Source organism: Leptinotarsa decemlineata, unplaced genomic scaffold, assembly GCF_025532065.1.
Source record: "Leptinotarsa decemlineata unplaced genomic scaffold, Ldec_3_MD MMD2_tig00001393_RagTag_RagTag, whole genome shotgun sequence".
Taxonomy (NCBI): Eukaryota; Metazoa; Arthropoda; class Insecta; order Coleoptera; family Chrysomelidae; genus Leptinotarsa; species Leptinotarsa decemlineata.
Window position 1 is genome coordinate 13,822,881 of NW_027412562.1, and position 26,087 is coordinate 13,848,967.

The 26,087-nt window shown below is 33.4% G+C and overlaps 1 protein-coding gene across 2 annotated transcripts in view; it reads right to left on the bottom strand.

Annotated features, from left to right (window-relative positions):
* LOC111505295 (nephrin) overlaps positions 1–26,087 on the bottom strand; it is a 1,173,166-nt gene that overhangs the window by 599,977 nt on the left and 547,102 nt on the right. For both annotated transcript variants that reach the window (XM_074176034.1, XM_074176035.1), the window contains one exon: positions 14,770–15,078. In XM_074176034.1, the coding sequence (XP_074032135.1) occupies positions 14,770–15,078 (309 nt within the window). The remainder of the gene's footprint in view (positions 1–14,769; positions 15,079–26,087) is intronic.

The window sequence follows — 26,087 nt, forward strand, 5'->3', positions numbered from 1 at the left end:
TTTCCTGTAGTGCTTGTGTTTTATCCTTGAAAAAATTAATATATTTTCTCCAGAAAATAGTTTTTGTAGGAGATTACAAAAATCATTAACATCTAAAATACAACTGAGTTCACTGGGTGAAGAATGTGTTTCTGCTCGAAATGCAGAACATTCAAAGATCAGACGCTCAGATATTCGTAGCAGAAATTACAGCGAGTGACCTTTTTTTTTTGACGAGATGACTGAACCTTGTGTGATAAATTCTCAGACGTGTGAGGATAACCTGGTTTTTGCGAGAGGGTTTGCGAATGTCTTTGTGAGGAATTTGCTGGTATTGCTGAACGACACCTATTTTGATCTAGCGAGTAATTTCACTATTGTTTATTAACGGTAAAGATCTGAAACGCTTGGGTGATATTTCTAACTATCTAAAGATATGCATTAGAGAGTTTCATCTGTTCAACGGAACTGAAATCCATCTATCAAAGTCATCGATTGGCAAGTGCATTTTGTGCAAGTACCATCAATCAAATTCACCACTGAAATGGAAGTAAATAATTCAATGCACTTTCTAGACTACTACTGCAATCGTTATGCAATGTTTTTGCAACTTTGTTAAAACATGATCTTACAATGTTCTACGAACCATCTTATATGTACATTGTCGTACATAATTCCTCAACACATCTCTATCAGCATGAAGTAGCAGCATTCAATAGTAGGCTATTGACTATATATAAAAGATTCCACTGTTAAAAATAAATTTTCAGCGGAAACTGAATTGCATCAAACAAATTGCATTATCAAGAACGGTTCCAAGTATTGACTAAATTTTTTTAAAAATGAGACAATTACCAGGTCTTTCTACTTCAAAAATGGATATTGGGCGTCATAGAGCATTAAAATACGTTGATAAACCCACTAATTACATCCTTCGTTATTTGTAAGTAGAGGGAATGAAATGGATGTGGCTCACAAAGTAAATAATAATTCAGGCAAATTCGTTAAAAAGAATGAAGACAAAACTTCGATATCGGATCGCCCAGTATTATATGAGTTGACTTGATATTGGTCAAACGAAGAGAACCTCTGTCTGATGAAAAAAGAATATAGGAGTAATTTATTGAATATGAAGACCAATTCCACCTTCCGGTAGAGGATGAGTTCTACCTCAACCATCTGTTTAAAATCTGTTTTCCGTTAACCAGCTGTTGCAGCCTTACGAACGACAACCCTCAGAAGTCGAAACTTGTGCGAACTAAGGAATAACGAGGTCTTACCTTTTAACGTGTGATTTCTAACACGGGTGAGACGATAGCAAGTGAAAATCGATCGTTCAGCCTGGAGCTGGAATCAGCGACCAACACGGCGGTCGATTAGAGTGGGTGAACAAAGCACCCATGTCTAATCGACCGGTTACCGCCCAACTATGGCGTATTATATTTGAGAAAGAAATATTTTGAACTGAATATTCTGGAATGCTTGAACATGAATGAATTCAAGAAATCTAAAAATACACTGAATATGAATTATATAAAATACTATATAGGTACTCAAAAGATCTTTTCATATGCATGTATCTGGCGATATACTGAGCATTTCTGAGCATTTCACGGTCTTGGTAGACCGTGGTGAGTTGAATTGAACCTAAAGTACTGAACGTTTCATCTGTTACTATGTCAGACAATCATCGACATGTGTGTTGACTGTAAGGACGGAATTTATATCTTGAAGAATTTCATCAGTTCAGACTTCCATTGTCTGATATGATATAATATGATTTCTTGTATTGATATCATATTAGACAGTGGAAGTCCTAACTAATGAAATTCACCAGAAAACATTGTCAACCACCTTCAAACAAACGTTATATTTTGAAGTCTCAGCCACAACCGATTTCTGTTGCTGAAACTCCGAAATATAATTTTTTTTCTACAATTGCCACTTTTGCCCTGAGAGTAGGTATATGTTTCAATTTTATAGATTGTCAGTCACAGTATTATTTTGTTCATAACCGCGCATATAAAAGTATATATCTATGTAAATTTACTGTTATGTTTACCATAAATTAGTTCACTCATTTATCGAATCAAAAACCTTTTTATTAATTTTGAAAAACAAAAATTGATATAGAAAGTTAATTTGTAATTTCATTGTTTTCCGACTATCCACATGATTTTGAACTGAGATTGCAGTTTTTGCCAATCACGTCAATATTCCTTGACAGATACAATAAAACTCAAAAAACTATTCAGGTATCAAAACTTCTGGATGAGAGTTGATGAGCTGGAAAATTTCATCAGATGATATCGTAGTCTAAAGAAGATCATTCGATAAGAAAACTTCACTTTCCTCCTCGCCGCCACTCACTTGAACTGCAAACTATAAAACTCATCGTTTTCCAAACTTCGAAATTGAGTTGAACATGATCTTTATTCGACCGAAAATTACAAATTTAATTTCATTTGAATGAGAGTAATTTTACCAGAGAGTTTGGAGTACTGGAAAGAATTGTAACTTTCGGACTAAACTTGTGCAGTTATTTTATTCTGCTTGGAGTTTCTCATTCTACTTTTAAGTGAATTGGAGAAATCCATGGAATATATTTCTTGATGTAGGCATATGATTTCGAGCTTTACAACAATCATTCCATACCAGACACGAATTGGTTTTTGAAAAATACATTTCACTTTAGTGAAGAAACAATGAGTATTGGAAAAAAAATTCCAAAGATTGGAAATTAATTTTTTTATCAACTGCATGTGAATGCTGATAATGAACGGGAAGCAAAATATTCAGATCATTAAGATTTTCCATAAAATGAAACTGTAATGAACTGAAATCGGCTATGTGAACTGAAACACCAAGAAGAGCAAATGACGTCACGCCTCAGTGAATATGACGGTGTTTCTACAATCTATAGATTATGTAGTGATAACGAATATGATTTTTCATTTTTGCTCCATTCAGATATTCATATTCTTGTGTGTTTGCGGATTGGTTGTAACAATGAAGAATGCAAGTATCATAAAAGATGGAGCAAGAATATATTTATTCAAGTGAAACTTCATTTTAAGATTTTTACTAAACAGGTAAATTTATCTCTATGAATACACCTTGGGAAGGTATTGTGAAGCGAAATACGTGTTGCATTTTCGTGAAATGTTTAGAGGAAATATCACAATGAAGTGTTATGATAATTCATCAAGTTTCGAAATGTCATGAGTTTCCTGTTAATTTATCATCATATTCACAGTACCTATTGAGTATAAGTTTTTCCCAGCTGAGTTTTGTCAACCACTGAAGTCATAAGTTATTTCTGAAGTTCACTAACAATCAGTAAAAGAAATCCTTGACAATTTTCACCACTACTTTCATGATGTCTAATACTCTACAAATACTAATGTATACTTTTAATACCTATCTAAAAACATTTTTCCACACCAATAAATTCAACGTCTTATGACAGTCTTACCCTCTGTGTTTGATTTCTTTGTGTTTCATTCATAAGTTCTTGAGATATAAATCCCATCAGATGATACTGTATATAATTTTTCATATCATTTTACAACTGATACAACTTGAAATGAAAAATAAACTGAATATGACCCAATGAACTGCCTGTTGCATTTCATTGAAAATTTCGAGATCCACACCTATTTATCTACAAAATGATTACTTGCTTCAAAATGGTCCAAACAAAAATAATTTTGCGAATTGATAGCTACATTTGTGGTTCTAATCGTGCCAACTTCAATTACTAACCTTTCATTAATTTGTTGTTCAGAATATGAAAAAATACTTTCAATAAATTGATGAATGTAGCCGTTACTACGTGGTAGGAGATCATAATGAAAAAAAAAATTGAAACTTTCTGTTTTTTACCACTTTCATTTGTAACTAAAATTACTGCAGTTTCATCCTATAATTACATTTTCAAACTTATACATCGAACTAACAATGGTTGAATATATTAGCCCTTATATAGTACCCTTGTAGGTAATAATAGAGGTACTTGGCTCGATTGAGTACCAGAATTTTGTTTACTAGTTACAATGCGGATATGCTAATTTGAAAACCTGTGAGTAAACTGAATCAATCATGTTAAGCATACCGTTTTTGGAAATTTCGACCACATTGTCCTACATAAACACTATTACACTCCGGACACTTGAGCTTATAAACTCCAGATTTCTCCAACTTGTCCACCTTATCTTTGGCATTGAAAAGGAAATCAGATAACGTGGCATGTGGTCTGAATGCCACTTCCACATTGTTTTTTCTGACGAAACCCACAATTATCTCTGTTCGTTTTCCAATTTTCTAAAATAGGTTAGAGTTACCTACCCATTTCTTGAATTCTGGTTGTTTGATCTGATGGTATATTAAATTGTAAATGAATTTATGGCTTTGTTTTCTGACTAACTTCTGGATAGTCACAGATAGGTCATTCTTATGAAATGAAAATGGTAAAATACATGAAAAGTTTCAATTCTGTTTTCTTCAATAGATACTTTATTAGATATAGTTATCAACGTATTTCTGTATAGAGGGACCGTACAATACTTGTGAACTTTGAAGTTCATTTTCAACTCACAAAGCAGGTCTTATTGTGTTATACTTCCTTCAATGAGAATTGTCATAATACAATATTTACCTGAGGTGGGACGCGACAATTCGATGCAGTTGGATGATTTTTTTGAGATTATTCTGAAGAAGATATAAAAACATGCAATAATTTGCATTAACAACTTTTTTATTTCTGAAATATTGTATTTTTGGCAATATCAGAGGCATAACTACATCAAAAAAGGATATTCTTAGATCTATCATCATGTCCATTGCTATTACAGAAAAACTCACAGTATATCCATCTGAAAATATCGAAATGAAATATCAGTTATAGTCAATCAATGAAGGCGCTGGTCTTTGAATTATCATTAATTCAAGAAAACAGACATACGAAGATGCAAAAAGTAACAGAAAAAAGCGAATACATATTATAAAAAAAAGAAACTGGAACCTGTCATTTCGTTCATATCTTAACAAAATTTGCAGAAATAGGGATGTTTCGTACAATGGATCTAACAAAAACTTTTTACTTACCAGAACCAAAATACTCTTCTTGATGCAAGGAATTGAATATATCCAAAACACGTACCGATCTAAAGAATTCTTTTTCATCTCGAGCCATCCCACGAAGAAGTAACATTAATATACTGCCATCTGAGATCAAGGTGGAACGTCTACGTTTGAAAAATTCTGACCGGAGTAATCTAATTGAGTTATTTTTTTTGAATATTGAAGAAAACATTCGAAAATGAAATTCAAAATTTACCTCATCCAAGACGATAGGATCTGTATCCCTCCCTACACGGTGGAATTTGAAACAACTATTTCCCCGACGATCGTGACTGAATTCTATCAGAGTTTCAGATTAATACTCCTCGTCAGTGCAAAACAGATTCAAACGTAGATGACAATATGTCCAGAATTGAACTGACTTCATCGTTACTTCAATGATATAATTCAGTGTTCATCGTGAAATAAGCCAATATATTAGTTACATTGCTACATATACAGGGTGTTAATTAAGTATGTACCATAAAAATAACAGACGATTCTTTAAGTAATTTTAAAACGAAATTTTCATATAAACATGGGTCCTCAAATCCTTTGTTCTCAAGATACAGGGTGTTGAAATAAAAATTAAAAAAATGTATTCGTAAATATCTTGAATATCCTTTATCTAATTTTGTTTTAATTTGGCAATAGTATTTATAACATTGAGTAACTAATTTAGCCCTAACGTGATTTGATTATCGAGTCCAGTGGCGTCTCGAGCGGGATTTGAACAAATATTATTGACTTAAAAATGTACACCACTGACTTTTGTGCAATTTTCATTATCTTTTCGGATTGAGCAATTAGAAATACAAGTTTTTGTCTACTGAATTTTTTTCGTATTTTGCCCAGTTTTTAAGAAAAAAAGTAGACCTAATTGCATATCCGTGGACCTCACAAGGAATAATATGGGGAATTAAATGTTTCTTTTGTAAACTATTATTTTTACAATTTTTCATTACTAATTATGTAACAATAACAACAAATATTAGATAACATTAACATCTAGACTAAGGAATTGCAACAAATTGAGTGTTGGAAATGGCCTCCTTCGGCTTCAATACAACCGTCTAGCCGCCGCATCATTGAATTTTGCACTCTTCTGAATATACTATAAATAATAATCAAGGGTTGCCTTGGAAAACTATTGCAGCATAGTGTGTTTAGTGTTATTTTTTGAACAATTTTTTGTAAAACATGGTTCAATTTACTAACAGTGAAATGGCAGATATGCATTTCTGTTATGGAATGGCTCACGGAAACTCGAATGCTGCAAGACGCATTTACCATGAAAGATTTCCTCAGCGTGTAGTACGCTGTACGTCTCCATGCACGACTGAAACAGGCAGCGGTGAATTTTTGTTATGTGGACACCCGGCGATTTTGAAAAAAATTTTGACTGTACTTACGTATTTTGATGCGTACATTACGAATTCGAAAGAAAAAAGCGGCGCTCTCCCTTATTTTAAAAGTTACGGCCCTTCAAAGTTCAGAAAAGGGCAACTTTTCAGCCTTCTTTTTCACTAAATAAACTATTTAAAAACACAAGCATTTATTCACTAGGTCACCTTTACACCTTTTTCCTCCTTCTTCAACACTTTTCACTTCAATAATCAACATTTTTCTTATAAAAATGTTAAAAAATGTACGGAGCTGCTTTTTGGTTACATATCACTGTATTTTACGTTTTTAAGGTTAATGATATGGTTGGTACGACTGATGCAGTCCATATTCCTGAAGTAATTCAAATGGTTTTTACCTTCAATCTTTAGATCGTAAATTGGTTTTTGGTGGTGTATTACGAATTTGAAATAGTAGGCGACGGCAAATACCAACCGCTTTTTTCTGAAATGTCACTAGTAACTAACCTAAAAATAGAATAATGTCACCAGGAGAAGCATTCGTTTTTAAATTAGGTTTTTTATAAGAAACATGTTGATTATTGAAGTGAAAATTGTTAAAGAAGGAGGAATAAGGTGTAAAGTTGACCTAGTGAATAAATGCTTGTGTTTTTAAATAGTTTATTTAGTGGAAAAGAAGGCTGAAAAGTTGTCCTTTTCTGAACTTTGAAGGGACGTAACTTTTTAAATATGGGAGAGCGCCGCTTTTTTCTTTCGGATTCGTAATCTACGCATCAAAATACGTAAGTACAGTCAAAAATTTTTTCAAAATCGCCGGGTGTCCACATAACGAAAATTTACCCAGGCAGCTTTAAAAGATCGACGGTTGTCATTGGGAGGCCTGCAACGGTAGGAACAGTCCAAATTGAAAAAGCTGTTTTGAATGAGATTGAAGTGAATCCTCATACCAGTACTCGGAAAATAGCTGAAGAACTGAATATTACCCATGTCACAGTGTGGCAGATTTTAAGAGCCCAGCAGCTATATCCCTATCACATGCAACGTGTGCAAGCTTTTTCTAATTGGCTACGTGGTGAAATAAGAAGAAATCCAGGTTTCCTAAGTTGAATATTATTTACAGATAAAGCTTGTTTTTCTTGCGATTCAATTATTAACTTTCACAACAATCGTATTTGGGTCGAAAACAATCCACACGCCTTGTTTTTCAAGAACAGTTTTCTTTTAATATTTGGGTTGGAATTGTCGGTGACCATCCCATTGGGCCTCGCTTCCTTCCACCTAGACTCAATGGAGAAGAATACCGAAGGTTTTCAGAATTTGTTTTACCTGGACTTTTAGAAGAAATTCCAGTCATGGAAAGATTCTGTATGTGGTACATGCACAATGGTGCTCCACCACCCTTTAATGTGTTGGCACGGCAATTTTTGGATGGAAATTACCATAATTGCTGGATTGGGAGAGCAGGCCCACACCCATGGCCACCTCACTCGCCCGAAATGAATCCCTTTGATTATTTTTTCTGGGAACACCTTAAAGCGTTGGTATACAAAACTGCTATTGAACGTGAAGAGGATTTACGTGATAAAATCATTATTTCATGTGAGATAATAAAAAATATCCTAGGAATTTTCAGAAGAGTGCGAAATGCAATGATGCGGCGGCTAAACGGTTGTATTGAAGCCGAATGAGGCCATTTCCAACACTTAATTTAGTGCAATTCGTTAGTCTAGATGTTAATTGTATTTGATATTTGTTGTTATTCTTACATAATTAGTAATAAAAAATAGTTAAAATAATAATTTCCAAAAGAAACATTTAATTTCCCACATTATTCTTTGTGAGGTCCAGGGATATGCAATTAGGTCGACTTTTTTCTTAAAAACTAAGCAAGATACGAAAAAAATGCAAGTGACAAAAAAGCTGTATTTTTTTAAGTCAAAAATATTCGTTCAAATCCCGCTCGAGACGCCACTGGACTTAATAAATTGAATCACGTTCAGGCTAAATCAGCTCCTCAATGTTATAAATACCGTTGCCAAATTACAACAAAATTAGGTGAAGGATATTTAAGTTATTTACGAATGACTTTTTTTCATTTTAATTTCAACACCCTGTATCTTGAGAACGGAGGATTTGCGGACCCATGTTTGTATGAACATTTCGTCTTAAAATTACCTAAAGAATAATCTGTTGAATTCATGGTACATACTTAATTAACACCCTGTATATTACTATATTGAATGTTGGGATAGGCGAATATTTCAAGTTTCCTTGAAACAGTCATCAGACCTTTTCCAATATACTTTTTGATACGTAACAGAGTATATTTTCTGCTGAAATGACATTTTTTCAGATATACTCCCTTTATTTCGAAACTCTGTAGAAAAAAATACCACGAATCGAAATGAATCACATCATGAATAAACAAGTACACTTTCGGGACAAACGGTGATTTCACTGAACCAGATCTGATGCCCGAGGGAACGGTTCAAATTGAAATTAATGGGCTTCCCAATGAAAGAAACAGTATTTATTCAATATCCTTCCGTCACTTTTCGATGGAACAGTAAATTGACGAGGAGAAGAATTTGTGATATTTAGGTGTTTTGGGAAATCATCGGTTGTATACAATATAATTTTGATCAGGTTCTCACCAATTAGAAACAATTTTCACTATGATGTATTACTTTTGCTTACAAAAACTTGCTCCATGCAAATTGTGAAATTTGAGTGAGGTGTAGTTATTTATACATAACTCAATATTCTAGAGAGAATAGTTTTCAAGATGAATCATTCATCGGGTTTCTTGAGAGACAACAACGGGTCAGTGTGGATAAGTATTACTGGTAAAAAGTATTACTGATTTTTGTTCACGTTTTCTCCTTTCGTTGCTAGTTAGACACAAATTTATATCATTAAATGGATTCAGAAAGTTTCTTTCATAAACTGCGTATCAACTTCATGTCCTCCACATCAGTGTATATGAAAATATGTGATGGAATTTGAATTCCGAAAACACTATTTTCTGAGATTTCCACTCAACCGTTCACAAAACCAAAACACGTGTTAGCAATTTAAATCATATGACATCCTGCCTACTTATCTGTCTACTCACCTGAGTTCACTTATGAACTGCTCAAAAATTTAGGCATAAGGAAAATAATTCCTTAAACAGACTCAGTTGAGTAGACATTCAGTGAGTAACCGGATCATTTAATTCCATCTTCAGAAAACAGATTCATTGAAGGGAAGTTATTCAATTTTATATGGTCATTCAGTGAATATTCCCAATTCTCTAATATACTGATTTCCAGTACTCGAAAAGATTCAGTTTCAAACCTTTTTCTCTGGTATGATACGTCATAGCCATGATTAAACTGATACTGAACACAATCATTACTGCCAAGAGACAGTTTTCAAACGTGAAATTGATTTTTGCATCCAAAAAACTATTCTCATGATCTTTGATTTTGTGGGAAAGAGCAAGATCCACACTTCAAGAGAAAAATTCAGTGTAGGATAGATCAAGATTACATAAGTTAATTTGTGGTTTTGTCCTAAACTTTATATTGGCGAAACAGGGAGTAATTTTTCCCAAAGAATCAAAGAGGGTAGAAACAATTTCTTGAATATGAAGACCAACTCCACATTTGTAAACCATTTTTCGGCAGGCAGAGGGGTATAAGTTCAATCACGAGTATGATTGGTATATTCGGTAGAGGAAGATGAAAAACTCAATTTTTTACAATGCTTGAAAATCCATATTGAATTGAACAATTTCCATTCATTTCTATGTTTTCTCATGATGATTCTAATTCACCACATGTCGATATGGATGACTGAATCAATGAATTTTTATTCTGATGTTTGAATTGGTATTTACTGTATTGGTGAACTAAAACTAGTAAATAGGTATGATAGCTATTCGAATGAATAATTCAAAAACAAACATTATTTCTATTTTGTTCAGATTTTTTTTTTTCGTTTGATGATTTGTTTACTGTGAATTTAGTCCGTCTAGAATTTGTAAGTTAAATAGCTGAAATTACTCTGATTCATAACGTTGGTATAGACCCAATAACTCAACAATATGTATTGAACTGAAAAACTGACAAATAAGGTTGTAACATTGGAAAAAAAATCTGTTGATGAGAAACCGAGTAATTTTTCAAGTATAACGAAACAAATTTTGATAAGAGATATAATTTTGAACTTCGAGTCAGCTTCAACAAATGTGATGAAAATCTTCTGAAATGCTTTACAGGAAATTGTTCAATATCTATAAAAAATAAAATACAAGGTCTATATCACTTACCCTTCCGAAACATCGCATGAAAATATTTGAATAATCTTTCAGTTACAACATTGTAAAAACTTTTAACGATTTTTTTGTATATCTACATATGAATTTCAAATGGAAGATCATCATAATTATTCTCAAAACATAAATAAAAAAAAATTCTCCTATAGGAAACTCAAAAATCCACTTAACTTCATCAGTAATTGCCCACGATTAGTAAACGAGTTATCAATATTCTTCTTTCTGTTATTTTTTCATTTTATAATCAATCATTTTCTCTGCTCAATATTGTATTACTCAAAAGACATCAATATATACATGCTATTACCACTAAAATAATATACAAAATAGTACAAATTTGAACAATGACAACATCGTACACAAAAGAGTAGAGTGATATTTCGTTTTTTTCACAAAGCCCATTTAGGAAGTGAGCTATTCTATAAGTAACTAAAATAAGCCCATTTAGGAAGTAAGCTATTCTGTAAGTAACTAAAATAAATAACATCGTATGATTGAACCATCAATAAGTTTTAAACAACCAGTCCAGTGCAAAAACTGGCGAAGGAGCTATAATTTCAAAACTCCAGCAAAAACTAGGATATTTCAAATTATAGCAGATGTGTTGGCCTTGAGACTTTATAGACATGGCAAAAGCTAAACGAATTGGAAACTGTAGCGTTCTGAAGGGTATGGTAGAAGCTGACGGTATCATTGGAATACGTGTCAACAAGACCACTTTTCCTTTAAACTTCCCAGTTAAAATGATTGCTTCAGGAATATTTCTGGTGATATTTTTGATGAGCAAACGCGTACCTTTGCATAATTGAGGTGGATTCAAATTACGTAGGAGAATAATAGGGGAACCAATGCCTAATCGAAGATTATGTGGTGGCATTCCAGGTATATCTAGTGAATTTAAAAATTCAATTGGAAAATTTACACTTTCATTTTCATCAACAGCAGTATCGATTCAATCAATCAAATAATCGAACATTTATTGAATCACTTTTCTTCCACAATCACATTAGACGAGAAAAAACATAACAGACATCAGATCGCCTGGTAACAACTGTAGTATCTGGAAGTTAATTTCGTCAACATTGTAGCTTGTATGACACGTTTGTAGGTTCAACATAGCAGCGCCATCTATTGATTACTTACTCAATCCAGTCAACAGATATCGCCATCTGTTAATCGTTTGGAGTTAACAGACAGTTGTGAATGTCAAATAATTTGCAATAAAATAATATTGCGACTATAAGTTGAGATGTTAGCTATTCTATCTTTCACGTGTGCACACACTGCACACGGTGTGCAAATTTGATTGAAATCGTTTAAGTATTTTTAGAGTCCAAACAACGTGACCCCTAATTTATATATATATATATATATATATATATATATATATATTAAGATTACATTTATAGTATACATATATAGATAGATATATTAATATATATATATATATAAATTCATATATATATATATATATATATATATATATATATATATATATATATATATATATATATATATATATATATATATATATATATATGCTTTTGTTTATATATGTGCTTTTGTTCTGTCCTTAAAAAACGAAGTTATCTCACATTAACGCTAACGTCATTAGCAAAAAGCGCATCAAGAGAAAGTATTCATGTTCAAGTATGGGAAAAGTGTTTTCAATAGGTTTATTGAAATATATCAGATGTTTCAGTTCTACTCACTGAGTCGTTTGCATATTCGAAGAAATTTTCGAAAAACAGATATTTTTCTAACTAAGAATTCAGAATATTAAAAAAAAGTGATGAATATGTTTCCATTTGTCATTGACACTTTGTGTCTGAATATTATTATTAAGGTATACTATTAATACTTGAATGTATTGTCAAAAATGATTATTTGGGTATTTATATTCTCTGAAAGATAATACAAATTGAACTCATCATAAAAAATAGAATATTGTGTAATGTCAATATTGTTTAGAGAAATGATATTGATGATATTTCATTAATATCAGATGCATCTAATAGAAACAAACTGAAATGACGGGTATTGAACTGCTGATTAATTTTTCAAGTAATTTGATGAACAAAACAGATAACTATTCGTTTTTCACCCACCGATCGATACCTACATTCTGCCGTTGACATATTCATCAACTGGATGATTAACCATAATCAATCAAACCGTTCTACAATCGACAATTGAATATGAAAGGTTTTATGAATCCAAACTAATTTAAAATATGGAATATATATTGAAGTTGGCTGTCGATATAAACGATTTCTGACTTTTGAATAATTTCAACTTGGTAACTCAATTATCAAACTCGGTACCGAAACAAATCATAAAGTTTATCGCATTAACACGAATGAATGAAATTATGAAGAGCTTCATTGATCATATATGGTAATGCAATTTTCAAGCACATTAGGTTAACCTTGTTCACAAATATACAAAAGAAAAATTATCAATTTTGTAGCTGAACGACATTAAAATATCAGTAGGAAAATTCGCTGATGATTTCATCATGTAATATTTACCTATTTGGCAAAAAGTTTGAACCATTAGGATGAAACAAGTATGTCAACAGGTGTCTAACGCAACCTAAGAATATGTATTCCTATGGCCAGAGTTGAAATTGAATGAACTTGAAATGATCTATTTGGAAAAAATCTGTTTGAAATCAATTTTTTCCGTTAACCAGATTCTATATTCGTTCGTTTCAATCATAATGTATCCAGTATCTATTTTGTCGAAAGTAGATATTTTATGAAGTTGCCTTATAGGTACTAAGGAGGGTGCTGCAAGCAGCTCCATCGGACCAGAACTTGTCATTGGCATCACTTTAGACTTTGCCAAACAAACATTAAACACCTGCATGGCAACAAGATTCATGGACTTTTGACAGAATTTTCCAGGATTGGCTCACTCCAAGACGTTATTTAGCGTTCAAAGCTTGATACCAAACAGTTGTTGGACTACAGTAGAGATGAACTACGATGTCTAATAGGCCTTCTCACAGGTCACTGTCATTTGAATCATTATATGCAGAACAGTCGGAAAACAGTGTATGTCGCCTCTTTTTGGAAAAAGATGAAACAGCAAAGCACATACAGAGCCGTAATCTCACCTTCTGACCTAAAAGACCACTCACCATACAAACTAATCAGCTTCGTTGAGAAGCTAGGTCGAGTATGAATATGTGTGAGCCACAATAAACCCTTTCGGGTTGCGTTGGATAGTCGAACTCAATTTTGACCTAACCTAACGTAACCTGTTTGAAACGAATCAACTAGCTGGATTTTATAAATAAACACACATTGGATGTGGCTGCTCTGAATAAAATGTGTATGATAAATTCTCATCAAAACTAAAAGTTCCATATAGGATTTGATAGAAATGTATGTACAATTTACGTGGGCTCAGAATAACACTTGTTTGTTACTTCAATAATTAACCTCTCTCGTTTTATTTCGATAAATGAATTTGATAAATACGACGAATTGCGGCTATTATCTTTGTGACTATTTATATCTTCATCGAAGCAGAAATAAGTGATGCAGACTTCAATGGTCACACTGTATATGTGACAAAACAAAAAAGAAATAAAGTTTGAAGAGACGAATTTCATTAACAATTCTAGAAGTATACACAATTTTAAAATGTTTTGCCAAAGAGTCAGCAGCATACACTTACCTTCCACCAAGTCATGATTGCCGGAGGTCTGGATCCCCTACACCTACAAGTCACATTGTATCTTTTTCCCGAACTGAAATCTGGGTTTTTCCCCACCAACCGATAAACCAATACGACAAATTTTGGCTATTATCTTTGTGACTATTTATATCTCCATCGAAGCAGAATGACTTCAATGATCACACTGTATATGTGACAAAACGAAAAAAAAGGTTGAAGAGACGAATTTCATTAACAATTCTAGAAGTATACGCAATTTTGAAAGGTTTTGTCAAAGTGTCAGCAGCATACACTTACCTTCCACCAAGTGATGATTGCCGGAGGTCTGGATCCCCTACACCTACAAGTCACATTGTATCTTTTTCCCGCACTAAAATCTGGGTTGTTCCCCACCAACCCCACCTCCAGTGGTCTCAAGTACATATCGATCGCTGTGCGCACGATCAGGGGAGGTTGTAGCCTGCTGTTGCTGGCTTCACAACTGTAGACGGCAAGGAGGTGCGACCTGGTAACCTTCTCGATTCTGAGGACACTCTGCGATTTCTGTCGATCTTCGAAATATTCTGTTTCATCAGTGACAAGTTCACCATCTCGCCACCATGACACCTGTTGACAAAACAAACATTTGAAGTGCCCTCCAAAATGAGTATTAATGAATAACATAGAGTTTTCCACCTTCATAAAACACGGAAGTTTCAAATTTTATCCAACTTCATACAGGGTGTTCCTTGATGATATACGAATATTCAAGAGTGTAAATATATATGAGAAATAATGATAGGTTGATTTATGGTTCAAAAATGTTCCATCACGAAAATAGGTGTTACAAATTTTGAGGAAAGAATGAAAATCATTTAAGATTCACGAAACCATTTGGCATACTTCAGTAACATTCAGTAAGAATTGACAGTTGTTTAAAGTTAATATTCTTCAATAAAAAAAATTCATTGTATCTTCAACAGTGGGGTGGGTACACAAATTGACTTCGATATTTTTGACGAAAAAAATTATATGCCCATAAATTTTTCTCATTTTTTGTTTAAAAAAATACTTGTACAATTCGAGGAATCATTGCAGAATTTTATTGTACTACAATCAATTCCACTTCAGTTTTTTGCAATGACACTCAATGAAGCTGCACATTTTCCGATACAAAAATAATTGGAATATCCAAAAGCTCCTTCAAATCTTTCACGTATAGTCAGTGGGCATACTTGAAGACTGGCTATAAATCAAATCATCTAAAAGAACAATTCGTTCAGGCCAGTCTCAACACCCTACACAGTAGGTTAATGGACTGACACCTATCAGAAAACACCTACTCCCCTGGCTAATACCACGAAGGGCGTTGGATTATATCCGTCAGGTGTCAGTGCAGGATTCTTCACTGAAGTTATTCCTGCATATGATGTTGGCGATACAACTGCCGCAATAGATTTTCAATTATTGGAACACTTGCAGACCGGTTTCGGGCTGTTTGGCCACTCGTCAGTGCAAGGTAGTGTATATCATCAACATAAAGTCGATAATTTCCGATAATTGAAAATCGAATTCCGTCAGACTATCATTCCTCCTTCAAATGTGTGAAAACACGCCTGAAGAAGCTATCGTGAAACGAAACTCGTGTTTTGTAATCATGTTTGGTGAGAATCTCACAATAAAGAAATGAAGAAAGAAAGGCTTGCAGCCGGTTTGAAGGAGGCTGAATAAAGGTGTTTGATCTAATGTGCAACGAATTTTATAGTCTCGCTGACAAAAGATAATGGGATCACCTATGTCTTCACAACGGCCAACTATCGCAAATGAAAACGCCGAATCAATAGATTTTGAGATGAAAATGAGCTGGAAAAAAGATGGTGGCCTGGACTGACTTAACAACGAAGATCGACCAGATTGGCAACGACTTTCTAAGTATGTATGAGACTAGATGATGCAATTAACTATGTATCCACAACGGTCAATTATTTTACAAATCAGAAAGCCCCAAGAAGGAATGAGAAGTGCAATAGCTGATCATACGGTGTATACTTTGGTGATGTGCACTCACTTCATAGGAGTCGGAGAAAACTTCGACATAAATATAACCTCAAAATTTTGAACAGTTGTGACATTTTCAATAATTGAATGGACTTTGAATTCAATATGACGTCAACATGGAGACGTTGGTTCTCAATAATGGATTAGGGTTCATTAGTGACAGAGGTAAAAATGTTAGCCCAAACCAACATGGTTTCAGAGAAGGATATTCTACTGAAACTACGACTAGAGATTTCATTCAGCTAATACAGGTTAAGATGGAAGCAGGTGAATTAGTCATTGGATTGTTTTTCGAATTATCCGGTGCCTTCGATACTTTTAACTTCAATATCATCTTGGCAAAAATGTATGATGTACAGGGTATACGTAGAAAAATTGAGGACTGGTTCCGTTCATTTTCAGAAGCGAGAAAACTAATAGTTAGAGTGTAAAACATCTGATGAATGCTTAGTGGACTCAGGAGTTCCTCAGGGTAGCGTCCTGGGTCCACTGATTTTTTTTGTTATTTATAAATGATCTTCCCGAACATGTAAAAGATGGAAGGGTTTACTTGTTCGCAGATGACTTCTCAATTTTGATATCTGGCCTCAACAGAAGTGAACTGATAGCTAAAACAAAAAACGTATCGAATCAATTCGACCAGTGGTGTCAGAAGAACAATTTAATAATAAACTACTCGAAGACTGTTGCTATTCAATTACACATATCGACTACGGGAAGAACCATTGGTGAAAACCTGTATGTAAACAGTTCATCAATCACATTTCAAAGTTTTTGGGTACAATTGTCGACGAAAACTTCAAATAGGACAAATGCATTGGGTCACTATGTTCCACCTTAAATAAACACTTTTTTGTGTTGAGAAATTTAAAGAGCTGTTTAAATGAAGAAGGTCCCATGGGAATATTGACATTCACGAGTATTCATTTGTATAAATTATTACTATTTGCCTACATTCATATTCAATTCAGATTGGAAATTATCAACTACTAGACTTATAAAAAATTCCCAAAATATGCTGCAGCAAACTTTTTCAACATGCTACATAATGACTTCAAGAATCAGCCAAACCTGTTAAGATTCAACAGAATTGAAATGTTATCTGTTATCTAGGGCATTTTATAGTATTTCAGAATTTATTTCGGACTGTCAATGAATAGTGTACTGTGTACTACCTACTTTCAGTGTTGCTTGGTTTGAAAATGTTTTTAAAGTGTTTTTATTGTTTTATTATTTCAACATTGTTCTGTTTTGATCTATCAATCCAATGTGAATTGGTGTATGATCAATAAATGTATATTTATCTATCTATGAAACTTCATCAAAGAAAATCGGGAAAGAGGAAAATGTTATTGGTAGATGACATTTGTGAAAAAAATTCAAAACGACATAAGTACATGAATATTTCATGGTGAACTGCGAATGATATGGAGTAATTGGGGATCATCATTTCTGAAAACTATTACGTTGAAAAAATTGGTAGTGTTGATAGGCACTTTGTTGATTGCAAACTAATTAGTTTGCAATTGAATGATAATGTAATCATATTGTCATTCAATTTCCTAAACAATCCAAATTCTTACAATCCAAAGAAAGGTGAATTTTTCAACAAATTTGGCACAACAGTACTGGTGATTTGCTGTATATCTATTTCAGCGAATCGTTCAGGATATGGTCAAGCTCACTTATAATCTCATCATTCGAATTTTCTGTTTGCCTCTATCACTGTTTTTCTGTAATACAAAGAGATAATTCGACTACGTTGGTTAATTTTCAGATTCGCTCAATTTCATTCTTTCGAACTTTCATTTTCCTTTTGTTTCTATTTTCCATTTTCTCAATCCATTTAATTCACTTTCACATCCAAATGTACCAGTTCTTGGATCAAAAGTACACGAGCTCAACATTCACCCTTTCGTGTAACATTGCTCTCACTTCTTAAAGTTGAAGAGAAAGATTAAATAAAATAAGAATAACGTGATCCCACATAGTTATCAACAAAGACAACTTGATTCATTTGTGAAAATCATTTCAATGTAATTTAAACTTGAAGAATAAAATCGAGTGATCTCCTACAAATCAATTTTTGTCCGTGTTCATGACGGTTCTTGCCAAAATAGCAATGCTCTCCGCCTCTCGTCGAGTACAGTAATCCCATGATCTATCCTGATCTATCCTGAAGGGAAGTGAGTAATACTCCGTAACCGGTATACATGTGATCATTTGATTGATTTCAACGAGGACTTTCTGCCGAAACAATGGATACAGTGGGTATCTTCAGGAATTTCTCCTGTGAGAATATATCTGTCTGATATGATCCAATGTCTGGCGTGTTATTAACCAGGGAACATTGGGTAGGAATTTTACTGTATATGAATAATATTGTGCAATACGTCTATTAGTGAAAATGCGAATTTGAAAATCATTCTGGAATGAATTGAAAGAGAAAATATAAAAAAATATAAAATCAAAATAGCAAAGTTCGTATGTGAATAATGGATAGGGTGTCCATAATATAATATTTTTGAATTCGTAAAAGTTTTTGGGGAAAGATCATTTAATTATTTTGTTGAATAAACGAAATCTTCAGCTAGGAAAGAAAATACTACGGGGCAACCATCTGACTAGTAAAACAAATATCAGTTGAGGTAATGCGCCCTTTCATTATACTTCATACGAACGCAGAAAGGGTCCCTTCAACATATATTACATATAAAAATAGAATAAGTGGTTCGGTGTTCAACCACATTGTAGCTGTCTTTAGCAGACTTTCGTTTTGATGAGCTATTGTTAAGATAATAATAATCCTAAGCATCATATTTTACGCCTGTATGTGATCATTTCGGTGAAGAGACTGAAAGATAAAGTCGGTGTGCTCGTGGAAGATATTTTGTGTGTCTTTGTACTCACTGAGGAAGTATATTTATTTTGTGAACAAGTAATATTTGAAGGGCGGAATAAAAGGAGTACATGCGAATGACTTATGTTGTCGCATTCATCTACAGATTACCGATATAGATATGAGAGTAGTGACAATTCATTTCATCACGTTAACCCACTGATGTAGTTATACAGAACATATAGTTCATTAGTTGAAATTCACTTTCAATAGACAAAACTTTTGAAATTTTCAGCTATATCTCGCCGAAGGATTCAGAATAACGTGGATAAAACCGTATTTCAATGATTTCAGCACTCACAAAAAGTTCATTTAGTGGAATGTAAAATAAAACTCGAGTCAGACAAATGTTATTTGAAACACGTATATAATTTGAACTATACGAGATATGAATATGATTGAAATATAATTTGTTAGATATTTCAGTACTGAACAAAGTTGTTCTGGTGATCTATTAGCATATTATATGCATTACGTGTCATAAAATATACGAAAATCTCAAACAATCCTCGATATTTATATATGAATTGGTCAGCACCTTTCACAATTACACAATCACAATCAATTGAGAATTTTATAGAGGTGTTGAAAGAACAAATCTTTAAGTTCACCTCGATAGGTTACTGCGTAGATTCAAAGTATATTTCACATATTGAAATTTCCGTAAGGCATGCATGAGCTGACTTGATTTTCTTCAATTCAATTTTTTTTTTGTGTTCGCGGATTCCTGTTTGGAAATTTCTACATATTCTCTCAATTGAAACTTGGTTTGTTTTTTGTTTGGGTCAAGATTTGAGTTTAACCCCCTTCCTGTTGATAGATTGATAAATTATTTTTGATGACAATATAATTCAATAAATTCTGTATCATTGTAAATCCAAGATGGCCGCAGCTGAAAAATAGCGAATCACATATTGTTTCACAACTACATCAATATGGGTATCAACTGACAGGGCTTGACTAGAAGAATAGTTGTACACTTTGAAGAAAAAACTCAAGATTGCCGCAGCTACAAAATGGTGGATTACATATTTTCTCACAACTACCCCTAAATGAATATTGAATGACAGAGGTTGACTTGTACAATAGTTGTACAAGTTGAAAAAGTTGCAATTCAGATGGCAGCAACTACAAAATGGTGGATTACATATTACCTTATGGTACTGAGACACTGAATGAACTAGACACAATGAGAAAATTGAATAACAAAATTAAAAACTGAAAACTTGAAAATGAAATGAGAAAAAAAAGGTAAACAGTTTCATTGAAGAAAAAGATAATAATCATGTAGATAATACACTTGAAACTGAAAAATTCTTTGGAAGGTCCTGGGCAACAGTCATCACACCACTCTTTTCAGCAATCTACGGTATGGATCAGATGAATAAATAATTAAATCGTTGGGCGTAGCGTAACCTGAGTAAATATAAATATTTCACGTCCAACAATTATATTTTTATATCACAAATGTAAGATTGAAAAAAAAGTGAGTATCTCTACAAAACATAAATCATTTTTTTAAGGAAGTGACTGACAGTACAATAATTTCAAAGAGAAAAATTTTTATTTGATTTTTTTTCATTTGAAATTGAAAGTATTAATTTGACTGAGAATATTTGAACCAGTTCTTTCATTGATAGATCTATCGCAATGTTGTAAATCATGTCCGAAAGAAAATAACGCCGGCCGCCACTGGTAACCAATAATCAAACGTGACATAGCTAAGAGCGCACGAATGCGCAATGTTCTCTACCGCTCTAGAATCAGCGAGAATAATGCTACCGATTTCGACGGAGCTTCAGCGATGTTTTTACGGTATTCGATTACGATAGACACGAGCATATCGGGACAGTCAAGTGGACGTTACAGTGCGGTATGCGAAGTGATCTAGTAAGGCGATAGACTTCCAAATCATAGTTGGAGTTCAAGTTGAAATATTTGTGTATTCAAAGTGAAATAAAGCTGAGTTCGATTATTCAGTGTAGTCAATTATTGGTCACGGGTAAAATTTTTCTTGCAAAATTTTTTCAATATATTTTTCATGAACTGAGTCTGATGAAGAAATAACTGGGTGTCAGAATTTATAATTTGCAATCCAAGGAACCTTGCTGGAAAATTGACATGTTTCAAGTCAAATTGTGACTTTAATGAGTTATGAGTATGTCATCAACATTTACTTGAAGCAATATCAACTAGCTGTCTTCCTTTTTCACATATGGGTATGGTTCATGTGAATTGGATTCGAACCCAGATTTACATTAGTACTCCTCATGTGTTGGAAACCAATGATTTGATGCTACTGCCAGTCCATAGAGTGCTTTTCTCCACTCACAAACGAACTTAGTTTTATCACAATTCACACCATGTGGAATACCAACATACTTTTCATACATACATACTTTCCAATATAGAAAAACTGTTTTCATATCCAATCGTTCTATATGCCAATTTTTTTAAACTGACATGGTGGGTAAGAAATAACTCTGACAGAGACGGCAAGCATTCAGGTATTTTGTGTTCCTTGAGGAACCAATGGAGTGTCGATAGTATTCGAATTTTTTATGCGGAATTTTTTCAACATATTTTTTATGATTTTATGAACTGAGTCTGATGAAGAAATAGCAGGATGTCATACTTTATAATTTCCAATCCGAGACACCTTGCTGGAAAATCGACACGTTAAAAGTCAAATTGTGACTTTGATAAATTTACAGTATCATGTATTACCTGAGTAGAATTTTCAGTTATGAGTATGTGCTAGGAGCAATATCGAATGGATGTCTTTCTTTTTCACATATAGGCATGGTTCACGTGAATTGGATTCGAAACCAGATATACATAAGTACTCCTCATGTGTTGAAAACCAATGATTTGGTGCTACTGCCAGTCCATAAAGTGCTTTTCTCCACTTACAAACGAATTTACTTTTATCATAATTCACATCTTGTGATTAACCAATATACTTTTCATACGATAGATCAATACTTTCCAATACAGAAAAACTGTTTTTATATCCAATCCTTCTATATGCCCATTTTTTGAAACTGACAAGGTAAGAAATAGCTCTATAACAGAGACGGCATACACCATGATCTTCGACTATGAATACCCATTTCAAAGGTATTGCTGTTATACCAGATTTCCTTGGAACGATGTCCCAAACTTAATATTGTTTCATGATGGCAAGTTTTGACTGAATAGCTGCCATCCATTTACTTCTGTTTGAGCATGATGATGCCTCTAAATAAGTTTCAGGTGTATTACTTGTATTATAAATTTTACTGTCAAACATAAATCCATATGGACTCAAAATACAGGATTTTTTTGAAATCTCTCCAGTTTGGAAAATATTTTGGCTCTCTACTAGGTACTCCATCTTGATACAGATAAATGTAGGAATCTTTCAAAGAATGTAAGGAAGTAATCAATTTCAAAAGAAGTAACTTCATACATATATGTGTAGATCAAGCAAAGAAGTAACCCTTCAGTTTCTAACTGATCACAACTAGAATTACCACACTTTTCTTGCAATCATTAGTGATTACAGTTTCTATTACTAACTCTGAGGTATCGAAAATATGCTCATTCAAACTTTCCAATGTACTAGGTATATAATTTCATGAAATTACTTCAAAATTATCGCAAACATCAGCTAGTGTATTCACAATGATTCATAAGGAAAACTTTGAACATGACATTACAGGAGTTTACAGATATATGTTGTTGAATCATACGATGGGTATCCAGTATCTGTATATCCTACAAGATACATTGTACTGTAGCGTGAATTCATGTTTCTGCCTTCGAGTATATTTCCAACTTTCAACTCTGAACATGAGACAAACAGTTGAATATGTTGTAGAGTTGCTTTCTTTCTCATCAGTTTTTCATAGGGAATCAAGAAATATAGGGGTACCTCGTGAAGGGCAGTACTGATGTCTGAGGACTTCATGCCGCCAATATCCCCTCAGTCAAGAACCCATTTTTCCTTCTTCGACAAAAATCAGCTAAAAGGATAAGGGAGCTGGGCTCCAACCTAAATGAACTCAAGACGATGTGCAGAGTCAAAAAATCTACAGACGAATGAGATATTCGATTATACAGATAACATGCTACTGAGAATGCAAAATCCCAGAAAGTGATTGAAAAACCTGATTTGAAGAGTAATACACGTGCACGTTCTCATATTGTTAGGCAGCAGTGCTATTATGCTCGAGCTGATAAGGTTCAACTAATTTTCAATGTATGCCAAACTGATTCAAAAAATGTTTCGCAAGCTTCACTAGTAATTTCTGTCACTACCTAACTTACTGAACTGACCAGAATAAGAAAAGAAAGAGTAATGGTATTGTAGAGCAGATCTCAAAAATATATGACTTTCTGACTTCAGTTTCATGAGGAAAAAATCTGAAAATATCGAGAGTAATCATCAATCAGAACTGAAACATACTTTTTCCTAGTGAAATGTCTAGAAGTATTACCAGTTAGGGGATCTGTACTTGACATTTGGCTATCTGCTCTCTCATGGAGTTTCAAACAGGGTTTTTTTCCATTTTCGATTGTGAACAGATAGAACATCTAGCAGATGTTGAATTTCATGTGAGTTGTCCAACTCCTCGTACAAAACACTAGGCAACTTACTCAAATGAGAAGAAGAAATGTGACCCATCATACGATGTAACATGCCCTCTTGAATTATCTTCTCCAACTGTACTCGAATCAGTTTCTTTCATGTTTTACGATTAATTCGTCGACTTCCTTGATGAACTGGTTTCAATTCAACAGTCGTTATTTTCTTTTATACAGAGTTTTCAGTACAACTTAACCTTCCAGGTACTTTTGTATTATTTGAACTGACAAGAACAGGAGTAATATTAACATTCAAATCACAACATTCAAAGCTTTCAGAACAGATTCTCATTGTCATTCTGTATAATTCATCAGAAAAATACAGCAGAAAAAGTTTATGAAAATATTGGAGCTGTTAATAGGATTCAATATTCAAACTAATTCAAACTAATGGGACATTCTGTGCATTCACTGCATGGTGAGTTTCACCAGAATCTATTGAAACTGATGGATAATAAATTGAAACTCACTGGATTTCGAGTCAAGGAGTTTCTTGCAATCCTTCTTTTCGTAACCACTCTTGTGACAGAAGACATAAAATTGGCCATCTTTGTACATTCAGCTGCTTTATGAAAAAGAAGACCACATTTATAACATCGGCTTTTCAAGAGCTGTCATTTTTTTCATTCTCTAACTGAACAACTGTATATTTGGAACCAACAGACATATTTTTAAGTTTTCCTCCTTGAATAAAAAACTAGTGAAGCGACAAATGTCCTCATATCTTCTATCAATATAGCAACTGCTGTATGAATCCTCATAAGTGAACGAAAATGACGTACTTTATGTGTAAGAAATTAGCCACTGCAATCTTCGGATCTAGCGGTACACCAAGCTCTCAAAACTACTGAATAGCATTTTCAAATTTTGACTCAAAAGAAATAGGATTCAACTTTGAATATGAAATAATTTTTTGAAAATTATCCAACAGTCCACCAATATCTGAATATCATTCATCCCAAATATCATGACCAATTTTTGACAGGCTCTAGCCACAGATGTCTAATTGGGAATCACAGTTCGTAGACCATTTCGAAGAGCTGCTTCTGAATATTGCATGAATTGTGCATGACCTGTGCATCATACATCTTTCTCTATTCACTTGAAAGAGGAATATTGCAGAAACTGAGATCTATTCAGTGCCAAAATATCTCTTTCAACTCTTTGTTTCCATGAACGAAAATTACTGTGGACTTACAACTTATCAATCACATCGACTAAGGATAGAACAAAAGTAGGTATTCTGACTCACCTATGAACATCGTCAGTGGATTTTTCATTTCACTCAAATTTGAATTTGTTGAATTGCATACGGAGTTATACTCCGTATGCAATGCTAATGAACTGCGGGTTCGAGAAAAAGGTCATCAGCGATTCCGAAAGTTGTTGGAAGTTTTCATTTTGAACTCAATGGCATCGAGCCCTAAGACTTTCATCCAATATCAGATACCACTTTTACCATTGTGGTACTAGGGAGGGTCATGAATGCAATGTTTGAACTCCTGATATTGAGTAAATTGATGGATGTAGCCGTTACTATGTGGTAGGAAATCATAATGAAGAAAAGAGAATTAATTGAACCTTTTTAATTTTTACCACTTTCATTTGTAACTAACGTTACTGCAGTTCCGTCCTATAAGAACATTTTCAAACTTATACAGTAAATTCAGTTTATTGTTAAAGTTTGGAAATGTCGTTATAGGACGAAACCGCAGTAACGTTATTTAAAAATAAAAGTGGTAAAAAAATTAGAAATTTGCAATTATTTTTTCTTCATCCTGATATTGAGAGTTATGCCCTTTCATCTGCACATAAAACGTAAAAAAATTGATACATATAATGGATCAATCAATCGACGTAAATAATGTTATTTCAATTTGAAAATGATCATGAGAAATTGGTAATTTTCACAGAAATACATTGATTGTGTTGGCCAGATTTTTTCATTTATCACAATACGTGGAAACAAATCACTAACTTTTCTGTCGTTTCAATTGGTTTACTGTCACTCCGAGAGAGCGAAAAACAATTAGAAAAGTTGAATTTTTTT